The sequence below is a fragment of the Pteronotus mesoamericanus genome, unplaced genomic scaffold, assembly GCF_021234165.1.
Source record: "Pteronotus mesoamericanus isolate MK-2021 breed Mesoamerican mustached bat unplaced genomic scaffold, CSHL_Meso_final contig_134, whole genome shotgun sequence".
NCBI lineage: Eukaryota > Metazoa > Chordata > Mammalia > Chiroptera > Mormoopidae > Pteronotus > Pteronotus mesoamericanus.
In genome coordinates this window covers 2,926,500-2,949,690 of record NW_026555061.1, presented here as the reverse complement: position 1 = coordinate 2,949,690, position 23,191 = coordinate 2,926,500, and the positions used below count along the sequence as shown (strand labels likewise).

At 41.5% G+C, this 23,191-nt stretch overlaps 1 protein-coding gene across 5 annotated transcripts in view; it reads left to right on the top strand.

The window, feature by feature from the left end:
• The window catches only part of QKI (QKI, KH domain containing RNA binding), a 146,542-nt gene that overhangs the window by 116,926 nt on the left and 6,425 nt on the right, over positions 1-23,191 (top strand). Inside the window, exons 5-7 of one of the 5 annotated variants that reach the window (XM_054595379.1) lie at positions 14,982-15,069; positions 16,570-16,869; positions 19,585-19,659. In XM_054595379.1, the coding sequence (XP_054451354.1) occupies positions 14,982-15,069; positions 16,570-16,869; positions 19,585-19,659 (463 nt within the window). Of the gene's footprint in view, positions 1-14,981; positions 15,070-16,569; positions 16,870-17,582; positions 23,066-23,191 lie in introns of those variants that run through there. The other 4 variants (XM_054595361.1, XM_054595400.1, XM_054595389.1 and 1 more) reach the window with 4 other exon arrangements.

Here is a 23,191-nt window from a genome sequence, read left to right as displayed (position 1 = left end):
TTCAAAATTACAATAACCAATTTATTATTTTCTGTGGGAATTTTAATCAAAAATTGTTTTAATTCCTAAATTTTAATAATATAAAACTAATATATAACAGGACAGATCCAGAGTTGAATTAATTCTAACACTGGAATCAGAGCCAATGCCTTTGTTTAACCATCAGCTCATTGTCTCTTAAATATTCATACCAATAACTTAAAGCACCAACCACCTTAATAAAAAAGTAATTCTCCATGATAAAAATTAAAAACCTAAAAATACAGGTAACTTTTAAAAACTGTATTGTAAACATTTATGTGTTCATACTCATACTGCCTCTACATACATATATACACACATATGAAACATACAAAAACAGTAGTGCTTACAACTGAGTCCAAATACAAGCAGTATTAGTACCCTAATTATCTCTTTGGGATTCCTGGGCTTGCTGGTCATATAAGTGCCACCTGTCCCAGAGTGGCCAACTTTATGCTGTTCATAGCCTCTTTAGTGGACGAGCATGTTTTAATACAGTCTTAGCAGACAGTTTTCTTAGAAAAGACAAAGTGGGGATATCCCAGCTCTTGAAAAGGCCTGAGAAAAAATCCATTCTGACCATTGGAGGAATTCAGTGGCATTTTCTCGTTTAGTTAGAAATTGTTTAGATTTTTTAAAACTAAAAGTTATTGAAGGCGTCATAAAATTAATACTCATGCCTCTATGTAACCATATGCATTGGAAAAGCCTTTTCAGGACAGTTAAGAGTGCTAGCACCTTCTGGAATCAAGTAAAGAGCAGATACGAAAGCAATTACTCTTCTTGGTATTGATTCAGAAGACACAATCCTCAATCAGAAAAGTAATGGGTAATAGTAATGTTTATGAAGGTTAATTCATGACAAGATTAATACTGTGAAGCAGCAAGGGACCGTTAACTCTGTCTCTGCTGGAATTGTCTCAGTTTAGGATATCATTACATGCGGCCCCCGAATTGGTGTAATCTTACTTTTCCAAAAATAGTAGTCCCTACTTATCCATGGTTTTAGTCTCCAGTGGTCTGAAAATATAAAATGGAAAATTCCAGAAACAAACAATCCATACGTTTTAAATTGCACGCTGTTCTGAGTAGCATGATGCTCTTGTGCTGGCCTCCTCCATCCCACTGGGCACATGAACCATCCCTCTGTCCAGCGTCACCAAGTGGTACACGCTCCTCGCCCATTAGTCGTTTAGTCGCCATCTCAGTTATCAGATTGACAGTCCCCTTACCACAGCGCTGTGTTGCAGTAACCCTCACATTACTTAATAATGTCCCCAGAGTGCAAGAATAATGATGCTAGCAATTCACATGCCAAAGAGAAACCATAAGGAGCTTTCTGTAAGTGAAAAGGAAAGTACGGTACAGTGAGATTTTGGGGGTGGGGGGCAGCCTGCTTACATAACTTTCATTACAGTTTATCAGTGATTTTCAAGTTTTTTCATCTCACAGCATATAAAAAGTAATTACTAAAACTCTGCTGCACACCATAAAAACACTTTTTATTTTTTTTTTTGCAAACCTAAAAAGTTTAGATACAATTTTCATTCATTCACATCAGACAGCTATTGTGTTAGCCATTGTCATTTTTTTATTTGACAGTCTAAGGTAAAAGAGGGCAGTACCACTGACTGAAATGTCAGATATTGCATGTTTTCAAAATTCTTGTGGCGCCCTGTGCCCCAGCACACAGGTTGAAAATTGCGACAGTATGTTGTTACCATTGTTCTGGTTACCGTTGATCTTTTACTGTGCCTAATTTATAAATTAAACTTTATGGTAGGTATATCGAGGAAGAAACAGTGTATCAGTGCACAGAGGCTTGGGTCGCGTCCATGGCCGTAGACGTCCGCTGGGGGTGTCTGTTCCCCACACCGGGGCTGCAGAGTGCTTCTCCAGCTGGAATCCAATCAGTGATTCTCCTTGAGTCAAAACACTTGACTGACTTCCGGTTACTCCAAGGAGTTCGTCTACCTGCTTTAACATGGCTTACAAACCGCTGTTAGCTTACCAGCCTCGTTCTTTATGTCACACTCTCGATTTCTAGATTTTAGTACCTGTTTTTTCGTTTTCCTCAGAACCACCTTCACTCACTCTCCCATCTTTAACTCTTTCCCGTGTGGGGGGTCTCAGTGTGCATTATGCTGTGTGGACACGCTGCAAGCCCTCCCGCCCTGTGCGTCACCTGCCCGAGCTATGCTTAGCGCCCTTCCGCCGTGCTCCTGCCAAGGCCTTATCTTCACTTTGTTTTAATTGCTTAATTTTTAAAGTTTCAAGGACTATATGAAAATGTGATAGACTATTTCATTAGAATAGCAAGATTTTAAAATTATACAACAAATGTTAAAAGAAAAACCCCATTCATAAAAAATCTAAATGGGAACAAAAAGGTTACATTTCTGTAGAGGAGCAGATTATAGGTAAAATTAAAATGTAGTTTTAAGGTAATATAGAAACACCTACATTGGGAAAGACAATCCCTCAGTCCGTTTGAGTCCGGGTCACTGAAGAGCGTTTGCTCTTTTCAGCCTCAGGGGACATGTGCACTAAGTCGTGTAGGGATCCTGTCCCTCGCAGTTCATGGTTTTGTCAGTGCTGCCGCCCCCCCCTTGCGGGTGGATGTCTTTTTCCAAAATGGACTCGTGTTGCACATATGCAAAGAAACCTGTTGAGGCAGGTGACTCTTTTCCTCGATGCATTCACCCAGCGTCCCAGGGCCTCCCTGGGTAGCCCAGCAGGGTGTGCCTGCCCCTTCACGGCGCTCGGGTGGACACTGGCACGGATCAAGCCTCCGCCCCAGCCTGGAAGCCCTGCCACAGCGCTCCCATCCGCGACCCACTGTCCATTCTGTCTGTGGTGTCATGGGAGAACCTTTGGCTTCTTAAAAGTTTTCCAGCATTTATCATTTTCTCGCTTTTCATTTTTTGTTTCTGTTGTTAATTGTATGTTACTAAAAGTTCACGGGCTTATTTACTATTGCACTTATTAGATATGGCGTCATTTTTAATATCCATAAAACAGCTCAAAAAACAGGGTAAACATAGTAGCCACAAAGAATACAGGAATGGCCAACAAATCAAAATGACCGTGCAAAATCAGCTTGCTTAATGACAGTAGTTTTATTGACTGTGAAAGAAAGTTTCAAAGTTCTTAAGTAGAGGAGCTTTCTGCCTTGCTTTTTCCTCTTAAATAAAGTCTATGAACTCGAGAACAGCAGCTGTCCCTCTTACAATCGGTCCTGCTGCAGAAGAAAAGTTTCTAAGGTACTCTAGAATTGATTCCTGCTCTTAAAACAGTTTCCTCCTGTACGCACCTGATTTATTTTATACCTATTTTAAAATGAGGTTTTTAGATTGCTATCTAGTTTCCCACTTAAGAAATGGAGGCATACTGGCAGTTTACTTCAGAAGTAAAATATTTTTCATTCCAAAAGGAATGTGTTTACATTCCAAGTTTTATTTGTTATTATTTGATTCTTCAAGTTGGCTAAATAACCCAAAGCTGGCTCCCTAGCTCTCCCCAGATAGCTACGCATAATGAAAATAATTCAAATGCATTAATAACACAATGGTGCAGATTCCTGTCCTTTGCTGAATTTTACCAATGGGACAGCTAATACCTGTCTTATGTGCCTTACAGACTTGTTAAGAGGTGAAATGGGAAAAAGGTTAAATTCTTTACAGACTGTATACTTTAAAAATAAAGACTTTTATTCAAATTTTGAGGGGTGAAGGACCCCTCAAATTTCATCATTTAAATAATGAAATTACTTGATTTGCTTAATTTTTTTCTGACCGAGGACGTCAGATGAGTCACACTCTAGAACAAAAATGACAGGGCAAAGGGCCCCACATGTTTGCCTGCAGTGACACAGAGGTTGGTGCCACCAGGCGACATTGGAAGAAACGATCGGCCTTGTTTCTTTACCTTCTTTGTTCTCCCTTGGCCTTAATTTGAGATTCAGAGTTTTAGTCAGCTGCTGACAGTGAAATGAGGTCTTTCAATATCTTATGAAACAACAAAGAAAGAACAGTTAAGGTGGAAACCAACCAAAATTACGAGCCTCAGTTGTCACCATAATGATACATCCGAAAATAGTTTGAGTAGACGTGAACTTGGCCGTGGTGACTTCAGATTGCTCTGGAACCAGGCAGCTTGATGGCTGTGCTCTTCCTTGAGGTCACTAGATTGTGTGAAGTTACTCAGAAAGTTCATCAGCATCTTCTAGCAGGGGTTACCTTGTGGCATCTCTGGGCCACACATTAAACACACAAACACTAATGAAAACTGATGAGCCAAGAAAGGGTTTTAAGTAAATTTACGATTCTCTGTTGGGCCGCATTCATAGCCATCCTGGGCCACGGGCCCTGCATGACTCGGAAATCTCATAAACAGCTCCTAGTGAAAACCAAGGTCCTTTAAAGAGTCCCCATTAGCAGCTGGGCTGGGTATAGCAGCGTTACCTGACAGTCTGAAGAGCAGGCGGGCTGAAGTAACAGTGTTATCACAGACCCCCGTGGGCGAGCTCCTTCTCACTGTTAGCCCCTAAAAGGGTGTGGGAATAACATTTTGCATATATGCTCATGTGCTTCTACACAGATCATTCAAGTGACGTGTGATCCTCTCCCCACGTGTTTTCATTTGGTCTTTCAGTACACCCTGTGTGAACTTTTGTCATAGTACTTACTATACTGCATTGAGCTTGCACTACCTTTCTGTCTCTCCCAAAACTAGACTATAAATCTTACGGACAGGGATCGCATCTAATCCTTTATATCCTTAGGCAAGTGATTGGTCTTTGGTACATAATCAGTAATTTGCAAAAATAAATTTCTTTTCCTCCCTGTAAACCTACTGGTTATTCTGAATACGTATGCATTTTATATGTTCTTATTTTCAGAATGTTGTGTCGTTATGATACCCTGCAAGTGCCTGCTCACCTCACCACCACCACCACTAACACTGCGGGTACACTTTTTAAGTTTTTGCCTTCTATTCCCATATACCTCTCACAACTAACAGATTTTTAGTCATTATTACTTTCAGGTTCTTGATCTTTTACAGTAGAACAGGGCTCTATTAAGCTTGTAATTTGTATTTTTATGTCTTGTCTTCTATTGCCCAACCATATGGTCTGATAATGCCCATTTAAAATACAATTAGCTTTATAGGCCCTTTTTTTCATAAAGCAATGATGTGGCTCTACTAATACTTGTATGTAGCCTGAATTGTAGATCATATAAATCTTTCAGAAGTTTGTCGTGCCTTTTAGGTCTACTGTAAATAATAAAATCTCACTGTATCATGCTATATTTGCATAGGAAGAAATAAATACTTAATATGAGACAAATAAATACTTATTATGAGATATGGTTCCCCCCCTCCCCCGAAATCATTACTACTTTTCGATGGATCTGTTCTGCCTTGATGGAACATACTATCCTAAAGTAAAAGTATTTGATATGTTTTATAGATTAGTAGTTGATGTATGAGGTCCATTTGGAAAAAGCCCAACTGCTATTAATAATAAGAACAGTTTGCATGACATCAGTGTAACCTGGCAGCCAAGGCGAGCGGGCTGCAATGTGCACCGGTGGCGGTAGACGCTGCTGAGTGAGCATGTGCACTGTGTGGCCTTCTCATTCAAAATGACTGAGCGAGTGGAGCAACTAATCTGCATCCAATTTTATATTAAGCTTGAGCATTGCTTCACAGAAATTTTTAGGGTGACTGGGAAGGCTTTGAGGAATGATGCAATGAGTACAGCACAATTAAGCAAATAAAAGTTTGGCACAAACACTTCAAAGATGTTCAAGATTCTGTTGAAAGTGATCCACGTTCTGGAAGGCCTGCCACAAGCGGAGCACCTGAAAATGTTGAATGTGTCTGGGCCGCCGTCAGCAAAGATCAGCGACTGACAGTGTGAGAACTAGAAGCTGACCAAGGGATTCCAAGAACTACTGTGTCTGAGATTTTGATGCAGGATCTTGGCATGAAGATATGAAATGTGTCATGGCAAAATTTGTTCCGCAGCTTCTGCTACCAGAGCAGAAGGAACATCGTGCTGCAGTTGCTAATGACTTGATACAAACGGCTACCAACGACTCAGATTTCCTCAAGAAGGTCATATATGTCCTAAAAATAAATCCAGCATTAGTTGATAATATTGTCCGTTGAATATGCATTTAATAGTCTAACCTGCCGAACATTATAGCTTAGCCCGACTACCTTCGAGGTGCTCAGGACACTTCCATTAGCCTGTCCTGGGATTTTTTGTAATTGCCTTCCTCTTCTTATCAGAAACTGGAGACACAGACAGGAGACATTTGGTGCACATGATGGGATGCGAAAACACAATATATCCCGAAGACTGGCAACACAGTCCACCGTGGCTTGTAGATCCATTCATCCGTGACCTTGTGGCTGATGAGGAGCCGCGGGTTCTTGCCGCTCTCCAGCTTGATGAGAGTGTCGTGCTCACATCAGTAGCCCAGGAGAAGATCCACATTCAAAATCTAAAGTATGGTTTTTTACTGAATGTGTATCACTTTGGCACCACTGTAAGTTGAGGACTGTCCATAGTATGATAAAGTGAGACAGTGTTGGACAGCGAAATGGGAAGTGCAAAAGGTATGCCAAGCTTTTGCGCCCTAACTGTGCCTGTGATATTTTGACCCACATATTTTTCAGTGAAGCAACAGAATCATCTTTGCATGTCATTGAAGCTAAGAGCTTGCTTTGTAAAAGATAAGCAGGCTGTATTGCCCAGAAAAAGTAATGATGCTAAATTGTCTTTGGCTGTCCACTGAAATATAGCAGTTTTGATACATCTTTTTAATGCAGACATACCTTGTATTATTGCACTAAGGTTTGTTGTGCTTTGCAGATACTGCGTTATTTACAAGTTAAAGTTTTATGACAGCCCTGTGTCCTGCAAGGCACGGTGCCATTTTCCAACAGCACTTGCTCGCTTTGTGTGTCTTGTCACATTTTGGTAATGTTCACAGTATTTCAAATTTTTTTGTTATTTTTATATTTGTTATGGTGATCAGTGATCTTTTATGTGACTATTGCAGTTGTTTTGGGGTACCATGAACTGCACTCATATAACACAGCAAACTTAATTGATAAACGTTTTAATGTGTTCTTCCAACCAGCCATTTCCCTGCCTGTTCCACTCCTCCACCTCCTCTGTTCCCTGAGACACAATAATGTTGAAACCTCGCCTGCCAAATGACCCTACATTGGCTTCTTAAGTGTTCAGTTGAAAGGAAGAGTTGCATGTCTCCCACTATAAATTGAAAGCTAGAAATGATGAAGCTTAGTGAGGCAGGCACGTCAAAAGACAAAATGGGCTGAAAGCTGGGCCTCTTGAGCCAGTTAGCCAAGTTGTGAATACCAAGGGAAGTTCTTGAAGGAAGTTAAAAGTCTTATACAAATAAACACTCAAATGGTAAGAAAGAGAAACAGCCTTATTACTGATGATGAAAGTTACTTGTGTGGATAGCAGACAAGGCAGCCACAACATTCCCTTATGCCAGAACCTAACCCAGAGCAAGGCATCAACTCTCCTCCATTCTCTGAAGGCTGAGAGAGGAGGCAGCTGCAGAGGGAAAGTCTGAAGCTATAAGAGGGGGCTTCCTGAGCATTAAGGAAGGACGCCATCTTCACAGCAGAGCAGGTGCTGCTGGAGACGCAGCAGCAAGTTGTCCAGAAGACCTAGCTAAGATCAATGAGTGAAGGCGGCTGCACTAAACAACAGATTCCAGTGCAGACAAAACAGCCTTATACTGCAAGAGGCTGCCCTCGGGCCTCTCCTAGCCAGAGAGGAGAAGTCAGTGACAGGTTGACTCTCCTGTGAGGGGCTAATACGGCTGTGACTTCAATTTGAAGCCAGTGCTCATTTACCATCTAAAAGAAGTAGACAACCCGTTTTCCCTGTGCTCTGTAAATGGAACCACAGAGCCTGGGTAACCTAACATTTAAAGCCCATTGTTGAGAACTGTTCAGCAAGAAGAAGCCTTTCCTTATAGTACTACTGCTCATTGACCGTGCAGCTGGTCACCTGCGAGCCTTGTTGGAGATGGTGCAAGGAGGTGAATGTTGTCTCCATGTCTCTGAACACAGCAGCCCGTGGATGAAGAATTAATTTTAACTTTCATGCCTTACTATTAAATAAGTACACTTCATGAGGTTATAGTCACCATAGACATTGATTTCTGTGATGGATCTGGGCAAAGTCAATTGAAAACTTTCTGCAAAGGGTTCATCATTTTAGGTGACATCAGGAACATGTGATTCATGAATCAAGATAAAAAAAATTAACAGGAATTTGAAAGAGGTTGATTCTAGCCCTCACGGGTGATTTTGAGGGTTTCAAGACTCTTCAGCAAAGGAAGTAATGGCAGATGTGGTGGAAATAGTTAGAGAACTAGAATTAGAAGCGGAGCCTGAAGATGGGGCCGAATTGCTGCAATATCATGATAAAACTTAAATAATTGAGGAAGTGCTTCTTACGGCTGAGCAAAGAATGTGGTTTCTTGAGATGGAATCTGCTCCTGATGAAGATGCTGTGAAGATGGTTGGAGCGACGACAAAAGACTTAGAATATTAACCAACTTAGCTGACAAAGTAGCAGCATGGTTTGAGAGGACGGACTCCGGGTTTGAAGGAAGTGTCATCGTGGGTAAAAAGCTGTTGAGGAGCATCGCGTGCCACAGCGAGATTATTCCCAAAAGGAAGAGTCAGTCGGTACGGCAGGCTTCACTCTTGGTTTAAGAAATTGCCAGTGTTGCCCCAGCCTTCAGAAAACACTGCCGTGGCAAGTCAGCAGCATCTACGTCAGGTCACGGTCCTCACCTGCAGAAATTGACTCGCTGAACACTCAGGTAACGGTCAGCACTTTCTGCCTGTAAAATATGTTTAAGGTGCACGTTTTAGATATAATGCTATTGCACACTTAATAAAGTATAGTATAAACATAACTTTTACATGCACTGAGAAGCCAAAAAATTTGTATGATTTGTGTGACCTGCTTTATTGCAGTTTTTATTTACTTCATCATGGAGGTCTGCAACTGAACTTGCTGTTTCTCCAAAGTGCGCCTATATTGGGTTTCTCTAACAACTCTGTGAACTTCTGTAGTGTGCGTTGATTTGTGAACGTAACTTGTGTTGGACAATATAGACATACTCTGTTCATATCTACATCCTAGTAGGTGCTGTTAACTGAGCATTCAAGACTGGGAAAAATAAGGAATGCGGAATCAAGGAACCTTTAAATAACCTAAAGAAATTGGTAGCAGGCTATCATAGAGTCCATGCATGTTTTTGACAGAAAATGGGATTGGCGACATACAGGAGAGGAAGTCGGTGTGGCTGTGAACGCCGGCTGGGAGACGCAGAGCCCGTGAAGTAGTAATGGGGGCCAGTTCCATGTCCGAGAAACAGAAGCCATGCGAGGTGCGGCGGGCCCTTGAACTACTTCACGTCTTACAGTGTTGAGATGCCATAGGAACTTAACTCTTGTTTCTATCAGCTAGCCTGCGAAAACTGGTTTCGCTTTATGTCATGCCACTTCAAGTTGCAGAACATACCAAAGACATTAAATAAGACCTTCCTGTGTTTCAACAGAGAGAATTAATAAAGGAATTGGTTATATAGATGTCAGGGACTGATAAAGGAAAAAGAGACAGGGTGTAATACAGATTTTGAAATTGCAGGAAGCAGCTATTACCCTAATGGCTGGGAAATGGAGGAGGTCAGTACTATTATTACCCCGTACACACTCAGAAAGTTCGGTGCAGACGTGCGACTGAGAAGCCCGACAGCGGGGGCACGTGATGCTGGGCCCTCGGGAGCTCAGAGGAGTGGAGATGCAGGCTGCTGTGCACACTGTCACAGGAAGGAGCCCTCATCCCCTCGGCCAGCACATTGTCCCCACCCTAAGACCTCGCTGGGTCCCAGCAGGAGCACCTCGCGCATCCAGCTGGCAAAGGGGAAGTCGCAGTACATGGAGCCCTGGACCCATCGTCCAAAAGCAGTTAGCAGGTCATACTGGAGTTTGATCTAATAATAAGAATAAGATAATCATCTGGGAGAGAAATATTCTGAAAATGTTGCGGGAGGATGTTCTCCCACCGGCCTCAGCAGGGTAAGCTGGAGTTAAGTGGACCCAGGTTCGCTTCCCCCTATCTCCATGACATCCTCACTTGTGTGTTTAAAGTAGGTGCTTCAGCCTTTAATATCTGATGCCATGTCGCTCAGCCTTTAGCTTTTCATCAAGTAGAGCCACCATGTACTAATCTAAAAACCTAAACAGCATTCTTTAAGGTCTCCTGTTCCCTCAGTCAACAACTAACTGGTCGAGTCCTGTCGAGGGAACTTGTTTGTGACATCCCTTTTATTGCCTGCCCCTGTCCAGTCCACCTTCCGTCTCCGAGACTGGACCGCAGCTTGTCACGGGGCTCTTGGTTGGTTGGTTGGTTGGTTTGCTCCCAGCAGTCCATTCACAGGATAGCAGAGTGAGCCTTTAAAGACAAATCCTGTTAGGTCACTCTGCTGCCTAAAACTCTCTTTAAAGTCAAGTCAGGCGAGTTTTTGTTAGACTTTTCTTTAGCTGGCAGGGTGGCCGCAGGCGATGATTGGGATTAAAAATGAATATTGGTCACTCTTCCTTTCCTCTTTCCTCTGCTCATTTCTTGTCCAGCTTTTGTTTTTCCAGGTGAATTAGGTAATGTAAAGAAGTGTGGTAACTGATTAGTTTATGGATGTGAGTCATGAGAAGTTTCCGAAAAACAACAGAAAAAATGGAAAGGACGAGATATCAGATGGCCATATACAATGGATTCCCCCAGAAGGCGCAGCGCAGGTTTAGGGAAGTGGTGCGCGAGGCGTGGAGTGGTTGGGAAGGCTGCGGGCTGCGAGCGGCGAGCCGGCCGGGTGCGCTGGCTGCCGGGACAGGCGGGCGCGGGACGGAAAGCGCGGGTGGCGGGGGTGCGGCCGGCGCCGCGCAGAGGATTGTAACCAGCGCGGGACGTGCGCAGGGAGGGCTTCTCGAGGGCTGTCGGTGCCCTAGCTGCTAAGGGGGAGAGTTCGGGCGTTTCTGCAGACAGTGATTCAAATTAGTATTTCATTTGACACATTTTCAGTGATTTGGAAATACTCACACCTTTGTTTCAGTTCTCTATGGCTGAGATGGACATTGTTGTCCTGTTATTTTTAATGTGTACCTTATAGATTTAAAAATACCAAATAAACGTTTTCTTCATTTCTTATATGAAGTCTTTGATGAATTCAAAAGATAATTCCACTTCAAGGCACCCCAGGGTTGGAGAAGGTAGGGCAGCGGGCAGTTAGCAAGGGTTTGTTACATTTTTAAACTTTCATGTTTCAAACGTAAGGGTGTTATTCATAGCATACTTTAATAATCTTTACGTAATGTTTCCTATGCAAATTATGAGAAAAATACTCATCTACCTTATGACCCAGGAAAATTCCACTCAGGTGTTTACCCAAAAGAAATGAAAACTTACGTTCACAAAAAAAGTCTATTCCTAAATTTTCACAGCGGCTTTATTCGCAATGTCCAAAAGCTAGAAACGGTCAAACGCGCATAGCAGAAGAATGAATAAACAAAATACTGTTCGGCTGTTAAAATAAGTGAACTACTGATAATGCAACAACAATGGAAGAGTCTCACCCAGACCCTGAGGGAAAGCGGCGGGCCCAGGAGCAGCGCGCCCCCTGCTGGCCGCGGTGCGAAGCTGGAGAGCCGGCGCCCTGCCCTGAGGGCGGGGGGCGGGACTCGGAGGGAGCACGGCGAGCCTTCGGAGCGGTGGGGACGCAACCGAGGGGGTGCCGCACTTAGGACCTCAGACTCGCACTGCACGCAAATCACACCTTGGTGGTTTTTTTTAAATACAGAGCAGGTACTCGAGAAACTAGAAGAGTCGGGGTTCCAGGTGACCAGTTGTGTTCACGGTTGTGAGAGAGCATTGCGTGACCTTAGCTTTGGTTGCTTAAGAACAGCTTCCTTAGTTGAAGTGCGGAAGTCTGTGGTCCCTCTCTGTAGAGGCGCCTGGTTCCAAGCACGCTGTACAAAAGACTTCTGGAAAGGTCTAGAGTTGAGATACGTGCTTGCAGGATGGCGCGTTCGGCCCCCTTTTGTCTCTGAGAAAAGAGATCAGACAGATTGGTCTGAGGCCTGGCTATAGGAAGAACTTAGTCGTGGTAACTCGGGAAGCCAGCCAGCGTTCGAGTCTGAAATCCTCTGTGGAAAAGCGGTGGCATGCGCCTCCCGCCGTGTTCGGGGAGGTGTACACCGTCAGTGTCATTGACAAAATAGGGCAAGAAGGCCGCCGCTGCTGCGTGAAGGCGTCTGCAGGGAGCGCCGCCGTCTCTGAGGCACAGGGCGCCCTGCTCTGAGCGAGCAGTGCCAGGAGAGGGGGATCAGGGGGACGCTGGCTCTGGGGTGAGACCCAGGTTCACGGCCGAGCTCTGCCGGCTGAATGCGGTGCTCTGCCAGCGAGGGTCCGCGCAGCCCGCCGCCCCGTGATCCGGAGCAGTGCGCGCTCCAGTGACCTCCGTAAGGCTGCCCCGCCCAGTGACAGCTGTGCTTGCTGCTCTGGCCAGCGCTCGCTCGGGGGTCTCTGCTGATGCCACACGTCTGTTACGCAGGTTCCTGCGCCCTGAGAAAAGCGCGCGCGCGCATGCCCTGGTGTGCACACACGTGTCCTCCGTCCTTGGCTCTGGCTCTCCCGGCGGACGCCTCCAGCACTAGCAGTAATTGGGTTTTCCGGAGCGGCGGCCCGCGGAAACCCGTGCTCGGGGCCTGTGTGAGGCGTTGTCACATCGCCGGTTTGCCTTGATCTCTTCCTCTTAATTTGCTGACATTTTTAAACGTGAACTACTTTGCGGCTGTGGAAGGTGACCTTAGTATAGCTATTGCTTTCCTCTGACTTACACAAAGTAGAATTTATATACTTCATGTGGTACTCCAATATGTAGTGGGATTCATATTTGAAATGACATGATTAATTTTAATTTTTAGTGTAAGTTTTCAGTGACCAAGTTTAAGGAGTTTTATTATAATGGATTTTCAGTCTGTTCTTCCCTTCTAGTAATATTGCATACTTGTTTTTGTATTTAACAGTTAATTGCTGGTCTTTCAAAGAAACCATGTTGCTTCGGGGGGTTTTTTCCACCTGCATAAATTCATGGGAATCGGGCAGTAGTAATTTAGAAGCAGGAAACTCTCTTCTCTGTTCTCCGCTGCCAAGCAGGTTCTGGAAAGGTGACAGCGGGGCATTAAACATTGGCCTAAGGTGTTTTCAGTAATCTTTTTCTTAAATTTCTTTGTCTTGTTTTAAAACCTCCCTGTCCTGTTTACTACGAATCATAGTACCAGTTCTGTTTACCACACATCACAGTCCTCCGTTTTCTGCTGTAGTGCCAAGGTCAGCGACTCCGTGTCGTCCACAGCTGTTACCGACAAGGAGGGCTCTCCTACCCAGTGCTGCTCCTTCCTTGATTGTAAGGACCAAAATCACATCAGAGCAGTGTGTGATCAGTTGCTCTGTGCAGATAAGTTTATCCTGTAGGATTTATGTATTTGAGACTGGGGGATACAATTAAAGATTTCACATACCAATCATTTAAAATATAAGTTCCAGCAAATAACTCGGAGGGGTGGAGGTGGATGGGGAGATAGGCAATTATAAATAGTCTCTATTCTCAAGGAGCTTATTTTGGTAACAATGATGTACAACACACTATAATTCAAAGCAGAAGCAATACCGTCTAGGGATGGCCCTTTGAGAAGGTATCATTCAGGTTGAAGTTTGCAGGATCAAATGGGATTTGGAAAGTGGCTGGTAGAGTGCGGAGGAGCACTCCAGGCAGCGGGTGCGAAATATGCGCAGAAAGGAAGAGCAGCGGGGTTTGGTTTGATTTATAACAAGATGTAAGAAAAAAAGTAGTAGAAGATTAACAAGTTTAACTTGAGAACATAGTTTGGGGCCAGATCAAGAGTAGCTTAAATGGTTTATACTTTCAGATAGTAAGAAACTGCAAAGGGTTTTGAGATGGTTAAGTAGCATTAAGATGAAGGTTGCAGTTTGGGTAAGTAATCAGGCCCTGGTGAGTAGATTGATTGGTGAATAGACATCGTTACCAGTTTTGCAGCAGTTTTGATGGTAGCCCAATAATGACTAAGACAAGGGCGCCATCAGTAACTGGAAAGTTGGTGTGAGTCCAAGGTAAATAGGGAGGATCAACATTCTGATAATCAGAGGCAGCCCTGGGTGGTTACGCCTGTTGTCATAGCAGGGTGATTAAGAGTGCCCCTGTTTGCTTTCAGATATTTAATGGTTTGGACAGTACACCACATGGTGACGCTAAAGATAGGTTTGCTTTGGAATTGATAGCACTTTCTAATTTAAGAGAGAGAGGCATGTTGGCGGAAGATACACAAATTTTAGAAACTTTTATGACTTTATTAAGTTTTCCTTTTGAGAATTAAATATTCTCTTACCTGGATATCACAATCAAATTGTGTATGTTTAAAATCCCTGCTTTTGCTTTCCGTCTTTTAATGAATACATTTGAGCTTTGGAATCTTCAAAATGATAGATACTAAAGAGAACATACTATTATCACTCTCGCCTAACATTTCATTCATTCCGTGTAAAAGCAAAGCCTTTTAGGAAAACTTTAATCAATCAGTGTAGCTTACATTAAAAGATTCCATATAGAAATGCCACAAGCGGCAGCCGAGTGTCCTGTGTCAGTGAGAGAACAGGCTGCAGCGTGTCAGAGCCCCCGGTCCCCAGATCTTCTTGCCTGGCTGCGACAGGTGGTGGTGGTCACGGAGCACCTGTTCCGAGGCCCTCCCGCGGGTGCGGCTGTGGTGCTCTGGCCGTGGTCCCCAGTGCTCACCGCTCTTGTGGTTCCCTTGTCCAGGCGGAGGGAGAAGACAGCCTGAAGAAGATGCAGCTGATGGAGCTGGCGATCCTGAACGGCACCTACAGAGATGCCAACATCAAATCACGTAAGAGTGAGACTGGGGCTGGGCTGGCAGCCGTCTCAGCTGTTTGCCCACATACCTTTCTCTTTTTGGTGGCACAGCACGTGAGCGGTTAAACAAAATGAAGGGTGAAAACAATTGTCACTTGATACGGGACCAGCGGTCCCATCCATGTTTACTGCTTTCATGAATGGTGGATGCTCTTCCTGTTTTTACTGCATTCCAGCATGTTTTTTAAGTTTTGGGGTTATAAACTGTTGTTTTTTGTTTTTTGGTTTGTTTTTTTTTTAATGAAATTTCAGCTTCTAAATTCAAGAGTTTAATGAAATTTCCTATTCTGTTAACTACAGATTTAAAGCTTCTAGCTTATTTTGTTACATTCATGAAAAGGACAAAAAAAAAGTCAAAACTTTTAGAGCTAATTTAGAATGTATTTAAATTCAGTGATCTTTCTTTTGAATTCTGTCCTTTCAACTTTCTTGCATGTTTTCCCTCCAGTATTTTTTTCTCTGATGATTTTATATGTGAGTTCACAGAGAACAGTAGGTGATAACTATTTTAATCTGGTTTTTTCCTTTATTTGTGTTTGTGTATGCTTTCACAAGTTACAAGAGGATTGCTTTTTTTTAAATATATATTTAAAATGAAATAATGTGAAATTTATATTTCGGGAAAATCCAAGGTTAAGTTACTAATTTTTTAAAGAAATTGAAGTTTAAAAAGTTCTAGGCAATTTTCCAAAATGTAGACAACTTGTTGGGTTTAGAAGAGGTTACTTTACAAATGGTTGGCTTCAGCTTCCTCAGGAGAACGAGTATGTCATTAACACCCTGTGTTGAGGGACGGGGCATTCATCATGGCGGGTGGGGAGGCAAAAGCGGTTTGCAGTTGTGAGCCTGCAAAGCGGTTTCGTCCCGCGTCTCGTTTGCTCACTACTGTAGTGTTTTCTGTGCGAACGACTGCAGACCTGCTTTTGCCCCGCCTTGTATTGTTGTTGTATAAAAAATTTGTTCCTACATATGCAGAAAATTTATATGTAAATAGTAGTTAGTTGGATTACTTAATATAATAAAAATTATGCTTTCTTTAATTTGAAACTGAATCTACTCTATTAGAAATATACCAAAACTGTTTCTGTGGACTCCAATCGCAAAATATTTTTTAAAATATCTTTTAATGCGAGTGTTTTTCTTGTGCTTCTGCATGTACCTTTAGCCTTGTGAGATCTTAAAAACATAGATATATCAACTATATGAACTAAATATAACCTATTAATGGTCGCGATTTTTTTTTACAGTGGCTTTTTAATTTTTGCACATTTATTCTTAATCATGTTGGGAAAGGGGAAGCCGTTGCGTTTGATTGGTGTGCTTTGGCATTGCTGTGTGATCAGCGCATGTACTAATGATTTCCTTTTATTTTTCTCCTTTCCTGCTTTCTTCTTTCCCTTTCCTACTCCCTCTCACTTTCTGTGTTTGCACTGCTCTCTCTGCACTTCCTTCTGGATTTCCTTGCTTACTGTAGCGGCCCTTGCCTTTTCTCTTGCAGCGACGGCCCAGGCCGCCCCCAGGATTATTACCGGGCCTGCGCCTGTTCTCCCCCCGGCTGCCCTGCGCACCCCGACGCCGGCCGGCCCCACCATAATGCCTTTGATCAGACAGATACAGACCGCGGTCATGCCAAACGGAACTCCTCACCCCACGGCTGCAATAGTTCCTCCCGGGCCCGAAGCTGGTTTAATCTACACCCCCTATGAATACCCCTACACGTTGGCACCAGCTACGTCAATCCTTGAGTATCCCATTGAACCTAGTGGTGTATTAGGTAAGTTGTTTTTCTCTGTATGGTAAACATTGTTCTTCTAAACGTTTGCCCCAGACTTTGAAATCATTACGTCAGTTTTAGAGAGGAAAGTTTCCACTAGGAAAGACTGAAGACTAAATTTTGTTTTATTTCAGCCCCTCCTAAGGGTTCCCCTTTTAAATAATTGCATCTAAGATTTGCTCAGATTTGCTTTGGTAACTCAGATTCACTTCAGATGGGTAAATTTAAACATTTCAAACAGGACATACTTGTCACATTTGACGTCACTGAAGTCCTCCTGAGTTTCAGATCCTCCCCCGGCATATTCCCTCCTTCAGTTTTACCACAGAGTCAGATTCGTTTCACCTCAGAGATTTATTTAATTGTTGGCTAAATTTTAATTTTCTATGTGAAAATATTTTGAGATTTTTAAAAGTGCTGTAATTGTGTGTGCTTCCTAATATTTACGATCACTTAAAATATGAAAGGGTCCTAGTCAGTAGCTGCATTCTTCAAGTTTTTTCATTTTTTCTCTTTTGATGTCCTGGTTAACATTAAACATAAGAGAAACTCCTAATTTCAGTAGCCTAGTATGGAATTGATGAGTAAAGATCAAGTCACTGAGGTAGATACGCTCCTAAGGCAAAATTAAGGTCATACTATAACCATTCAGTTTTACATGAGCAAAAAATGGTGTGCTTGAAAAAGACATTACCGATGCCTTTTTTTTATAGAGTGGATTGAAATGCCAGTCATGCCTGATATTTCAGCCCATTGACTTGCTGGATGAAGGACTAGAATGCAGCAGCCGCTGTAACACGACCAGTCAGTGTGGGACAGGCCGCGTCCACGCTGCCCTTGTTTTACCAGACAGAATTTGAATACTTTTTTCCTTGAATTGTATATGACCTTGGTGCTGCATGCATGCTGTTCACTTTTAGGACTTGGATCTTTTAAGGTTTTTTTTTTTTTTTCCAGCATTAACATTGATTTATCAAAATTTGAAAGCCTTTAATGAACCCGGACAAAGATTTAAACTTGAAAATTCATGTTCAATTAAAGAAAACCACGATGCTCTGTATGTTATCTGTGTGTGTGCATGCACTCAGGTGCCTCTTGTTTCATGAGCAAATACATCTTATTGTACATGTTTTCGGTTATCTCTAAATCATTGTAAAAAGTATTCCAGGTCAGAGTTACACCATAGAGCTGTTGATGAGATTCTTGTTTCTGTTGCACATTTCTTGAAGCATTTTTAAAATAACCTGTAACATGTAACCTGTTTACGTTTTCCCTCCTGTTAACGCTCTGTCCTGTGGCCCTGCCTGCTCCTTCCCCCCGGAGCCCCTCCCTGCTGCACGCACAGCGTCTGCTGGAGGAGGGGCTCCGGCCCCCGCCGCGCGGAGCTCCCTAGTCTTGCCTCGTGGGATCAGACTTGTCTGAGATTAGCTTCCCTGGAATAGAAGAGGAGGGAGGGACCCCTTTACTGCTTAGAAACAGCAAGGGGCACTGCAGAATCTGTTTCTCACTTCAAAGCAATGTGTTCTTGGCTATGTTGGGAAATTGGTATTTATAATAATTGTTAGACTGACAAAAGCAGAACATACAGATATCTAATTGGCATTCATAAGATGAATGATAATGAGTATTAAATGACAGAAGTCCATTATGATCAATTTTATTTCTTGCTTTGCTACCTAAGCAGTAAAAGGTGATATATTGATTGACCACTTGGAGAATTGAGAAAATTATTTCAAATTGCTAAGTTATAGTAAATTTGCACACAGATAACATGCATGCTATTATATATCAAGTCTCACATTATATTTTAAAATAAGCCGTGCCCTTCAAAACAGATGCAGACATGTGTGTTGGTGGTAGTGAGGAGATTGGTAATAGCATCAAATCTTCATCGGTGACTAATTTTTAATTCCCTTCCTTTTATCTTTAGGTATGGCTTTCCCAACGAAAGGCTAAGAATTCAAGAACGGTCTTAACTGAACCCTCATCAGATCTGAATTTAACAAATGCTTAGTCTCAGCAGCCTCCGGGGGCGGGGAGGGAAGCTTAGCCTAGCAGTCAGTGACTTACTTGCACTTTTTGCACACTGATAGGAAGTAAAAGTATGTTATTAATTTGGTTTAGTCTATAATCTTACAAAGTAACGGTAATTTATAAAGGAGTGTATAGTAGTATACTGACTGCTAAGTGTACTATACTGTTTGCTTTACTAATCACCTAATTCATTGCAGTTCATACTTATTGACTCAAAGTTAAAAACCACAATCTGTAGGCTTTAAGAATTGCTCATAAACCTTTTTAAGTGATAAACTCTGGAAGAGGTCTTAAGGTTAGCAAGTCATTGTCAGTATTAAACATGGCATTATTTTAAGTAGTCCTGCTGCAAGAAAGGCACTTCAGTGAATATGTGACTAGTAAAGCGTGAATGTTTGGATCTAATAGAGTTCATGAAATACTGTATCTTGGGATTGTAAATTAATGGATAAATAGGTTAAGGCCAAGATGTTTGAAATGAATGCAATATTAATAGACGCATATATACGCAACATATTATGGTTAATTTTAAAACTACTGTGCCTTAACATGTTTCTTAAAACAAAATTTTTGTAGTAAATGAACATTTGAACTCCATTTTGATAAACCTGCTGTTAATGTTTGTTTTTTCCCCCTTGTGAATGTTTTCTAACTTTGTCTTGGTAATTGCAATTTAACTAGGTGCGGTGGCTACTAAAGTTCGAAGGCACGATATGCGCGTCCATCCTTACCAAAGGATTGTGACCGCAGACCGAGGTTAGTGTAGTTCTGCAGTTCTTGCTCATGAGAAACGCGTTGGGCGTCTGTACAGTTTGCAACACCACACCTGATGGGAAAATTACAGCTGTTTACCTGCACAGCATTTCTTTTACCTTTTCTAAATTAATTTATAATAATTGACGGATTTAAGGGGTGGGCTTTTGGGGGTGGATTTTTGTGTTTTTTTCCCCTCCCTTCATATTTTAACTTATTAAATCCTATTAGTACATACTATGATTTATTCCTACTAAAACATAAATTAGTCCACTTGGGGAGCTATTAATTTTTGTTTTTGCCTTAATTATTTCTCAGTAATAATTTTTGCTAAAAGTTATCTTTTAATTGTTCTGACACTTTGGGTTGGTTTTGCAAAATGAACTGAGCGGATGGTGCTTTAATGAGAGAAGTAAAGGAATATATGCCTCCTGTGTTCTTTGGAGAAAACTGAAGATTTATTTTCCTATTTTCTTTTTTAATAAGTATGATATTTGAGCCACTGTACAAACATGAGGTTATACATGTCAAGTTCTTAGCTGAAATCAGCAAAGTAAGGACTGTGAAGAGAACTTCGATGCAGTTGGATCTTTTTATGAGTCAGAAAATCAATTCCCTTTTATTCTTATATTTTCTTCCAAAATGGATCCTTTGATTTTTGTCATTTGCTGCTAAAATATGTTTTCTAAAGGTAAACTATCTTTGGAAGTTCCGTGGTGACACAAATCCAGCTGTTTGAGTATCTTTTTGACTAACCTGTGACTGGAAATAAGTCTTCATTTTTCTCCTCTTCAGCATTTGTAATTTGTGTCCTATATATTCCCTTGGACCCTTTTATAAATTATTTATGTTTATTGAGGAGTGATATTTTCGGTTTATTGACATTGAATTCTTTTTCTGAGTTTGAAATCATAAGATAGGAATCCAAAGCAAGGTAGAAGAGAATTTTTATAAGCTTTTTTTTTTTTATGGCACATTTATTACCTACCAGTTTAGTTGATCTAACTATCTACTATCAGTTTGGGAAAGTGATGGATTGAAACTCAACTCTGCATCTCTTAAGAGCTTGTGAGAGACCTGTGTGTGCTCTGCGCAGGGACCTTGAGGACTGATGGTAAATACTGGGCACAACTGTTGTCCCTGTCAGAATCAAATACGTCCCCAGAGGTAGCGATGGTATTTATTTAGCATACTAGAGAATTAAACAGCATCGAAGGTTTTTAACTAATGCATTATTGGTAGTGATTTAATGAACAAAATAAAAAGACCCGCAAGCTCAGTGACTGGCTGTGAGGATAATGCTCCTTGTGCGCGTGCCCTGTGCAGTGCGCGTGCCCTGTGCAGTGCGCACAGCGCCCTGCTCGCGCCGGAGCGCGTCTCCCCGCAGAGGAGGGAGTTTTTTTTAACAGGGGAGAAAAATCATGTAGATTTTAAGAATCCAAATAGTTCCGTGAATGATACAAAGCTTTTTTCCATAGTTATTGCCTAAAATAGTCAGGGGTATTTTGAAGCCGTTTTTTCTTCTGTCGTCCTTTCCCCGTATGCCCCTTCTTGGTTTTCCATCGTTTTGTTTTAACAGTAGTTATTGGCCTACTCCACAACCCAGTGCCTTGAGATAGTTGAAAATACCAGGAAGATGTATTGTATTTCAGAGTAAGAACACACTCCATGCATGGCTCTTTTTGTAGTTATATGTGTTTTGATTAGTCCTGTCACTGTTTTTATTCAAAATGCAATGTCAGCAAACCGAAATGCTACTTTTTTTTTCTCTAAATAACAGAACACTTTGTATACTGCTGTTACTGTCACTGTATGCACTCACTGGGTCTAAGGGAGATGTCTGAAGTCCTTCACTTAAATTATTTTATGATACTACTGTTTTCTCTATTTTTGAGGTTTTTTTATTATTTTTTTAATCTTTTGAGGGGATGATTAATATAAGCATTTTAATGCAAGGAAACTCAGCCCCTGGACCTATAACCATGTAATTCTATATGAGCATTTAGAGTATGGCATGGTTGACAAATATCTAGTTCTTTACTAAAAATAAACCCACCTCTACGTATTTCAAAACTGAATTTGCAGCCTATGAAAGACCAACCGACTTTCTAGTCGAAATGAACCATGAGTTATTTTGCACGGCCGACACACCTGGGTGTGTGCTGTAGGAGGCCAGGACTTGGCAGAGGACGTGTCCTTGGTGCGCTGTGTTTGTGAGATGGCAGTGTGCTTTTCCTGTGGGTTCCACACTCAAAACCGTGAGGGTTTTTCTGGATAATGATTTTACAGAAACCGTTATTTATACAATTTGTGTAAGAAACTTAATACAATTTTAATCAAAATTACAGTTAATATAAAAAATGCTTTAAGATTCTGTATTTCTGGAGTACCTATGAAATGGTATGACTACATCATGTGAAATATTTATTTTCTTCTTTGATTATGGAATAGCCGTTTCTATCTTAAGTAAAATTCCACTATTTTTAAGAAATTCAGGGACGATTTGGTCACACTAAAGATACAGTATTTTTGTAGTATTTTTACACTATTCTAAATGATAGGCTATAGAAAGCATTTCTGTTACATGAGGGTAAACCAGTCGACTACACAGGTCATTTAACTCTGAACGTTGGACCTGCTGGGTTTTGATTTGCCAGGTGGCACAGAATCTACCTTTGCACTGAAGTGTCTCACATCTCCTCTGCCATAGTCACAGTGGCCACAGCACAGGAAATCCTAGCAAACCTCAGAATATAGTAGAATTAATTAAGCTGTTGAATGAGTCTTAAAAATCATACTACTGTTAAGTGGACCAAGTTTGGTGAAGCAGAACGTGACAGAGGTTGATTAAGGAAGGAACAACTCAAGGACATTGGGGACGATAACTTTTCCACTTGAGAACTACTTTATGTTTTACTGTAATTTTTTAAATTTTTTTGTTCTGTTTGTTATTTTGCAAAAGAAAATAGTATTTACAGGTGGCTTCTTTTAAAATATATAAAGCAGGAATGTATATGAAATGTCAGATTTTATTGTATTTGCAGAGAATTAGCTTTGAAGTTGAATAAAGAAAGCTGTTTGTAGTTTTAAAATGCCTTATTGGTATCAATTAGAAATTTCTTCTATTTTTTGATGTACTTAGAGCTTTTGAGTATAGAATTTTAAATGGCAGGATTTTACAGTGTTTACATGCAAGTGCATTTTATAAGTGTTCTATATGTGTAAAATAGTATTTCCAACTGGAAAGTGTTGGCCAGCACACAAGGGCCTGGCCTTTTCTGGTTCCCATGACGTCGCCTGCACGGTCAGACGGCAGGTCAGTGTCGCTCTGTATCATGAGGCCAAGACACCCGTGTTGTTTGTAAATAGAACATTGGAAAAGCAATAAACATTTATTGAACAAAAGAAACCTTGTTTGGCCCAGAGTTTATGTCGAACCAAATTGTTGATACAAATTTAAATTTCTTTAGATTCATTTCTGTTAATCATCAGTTATTAATAATCACATCCATCATTAATAGTTGCTTTAATGCTT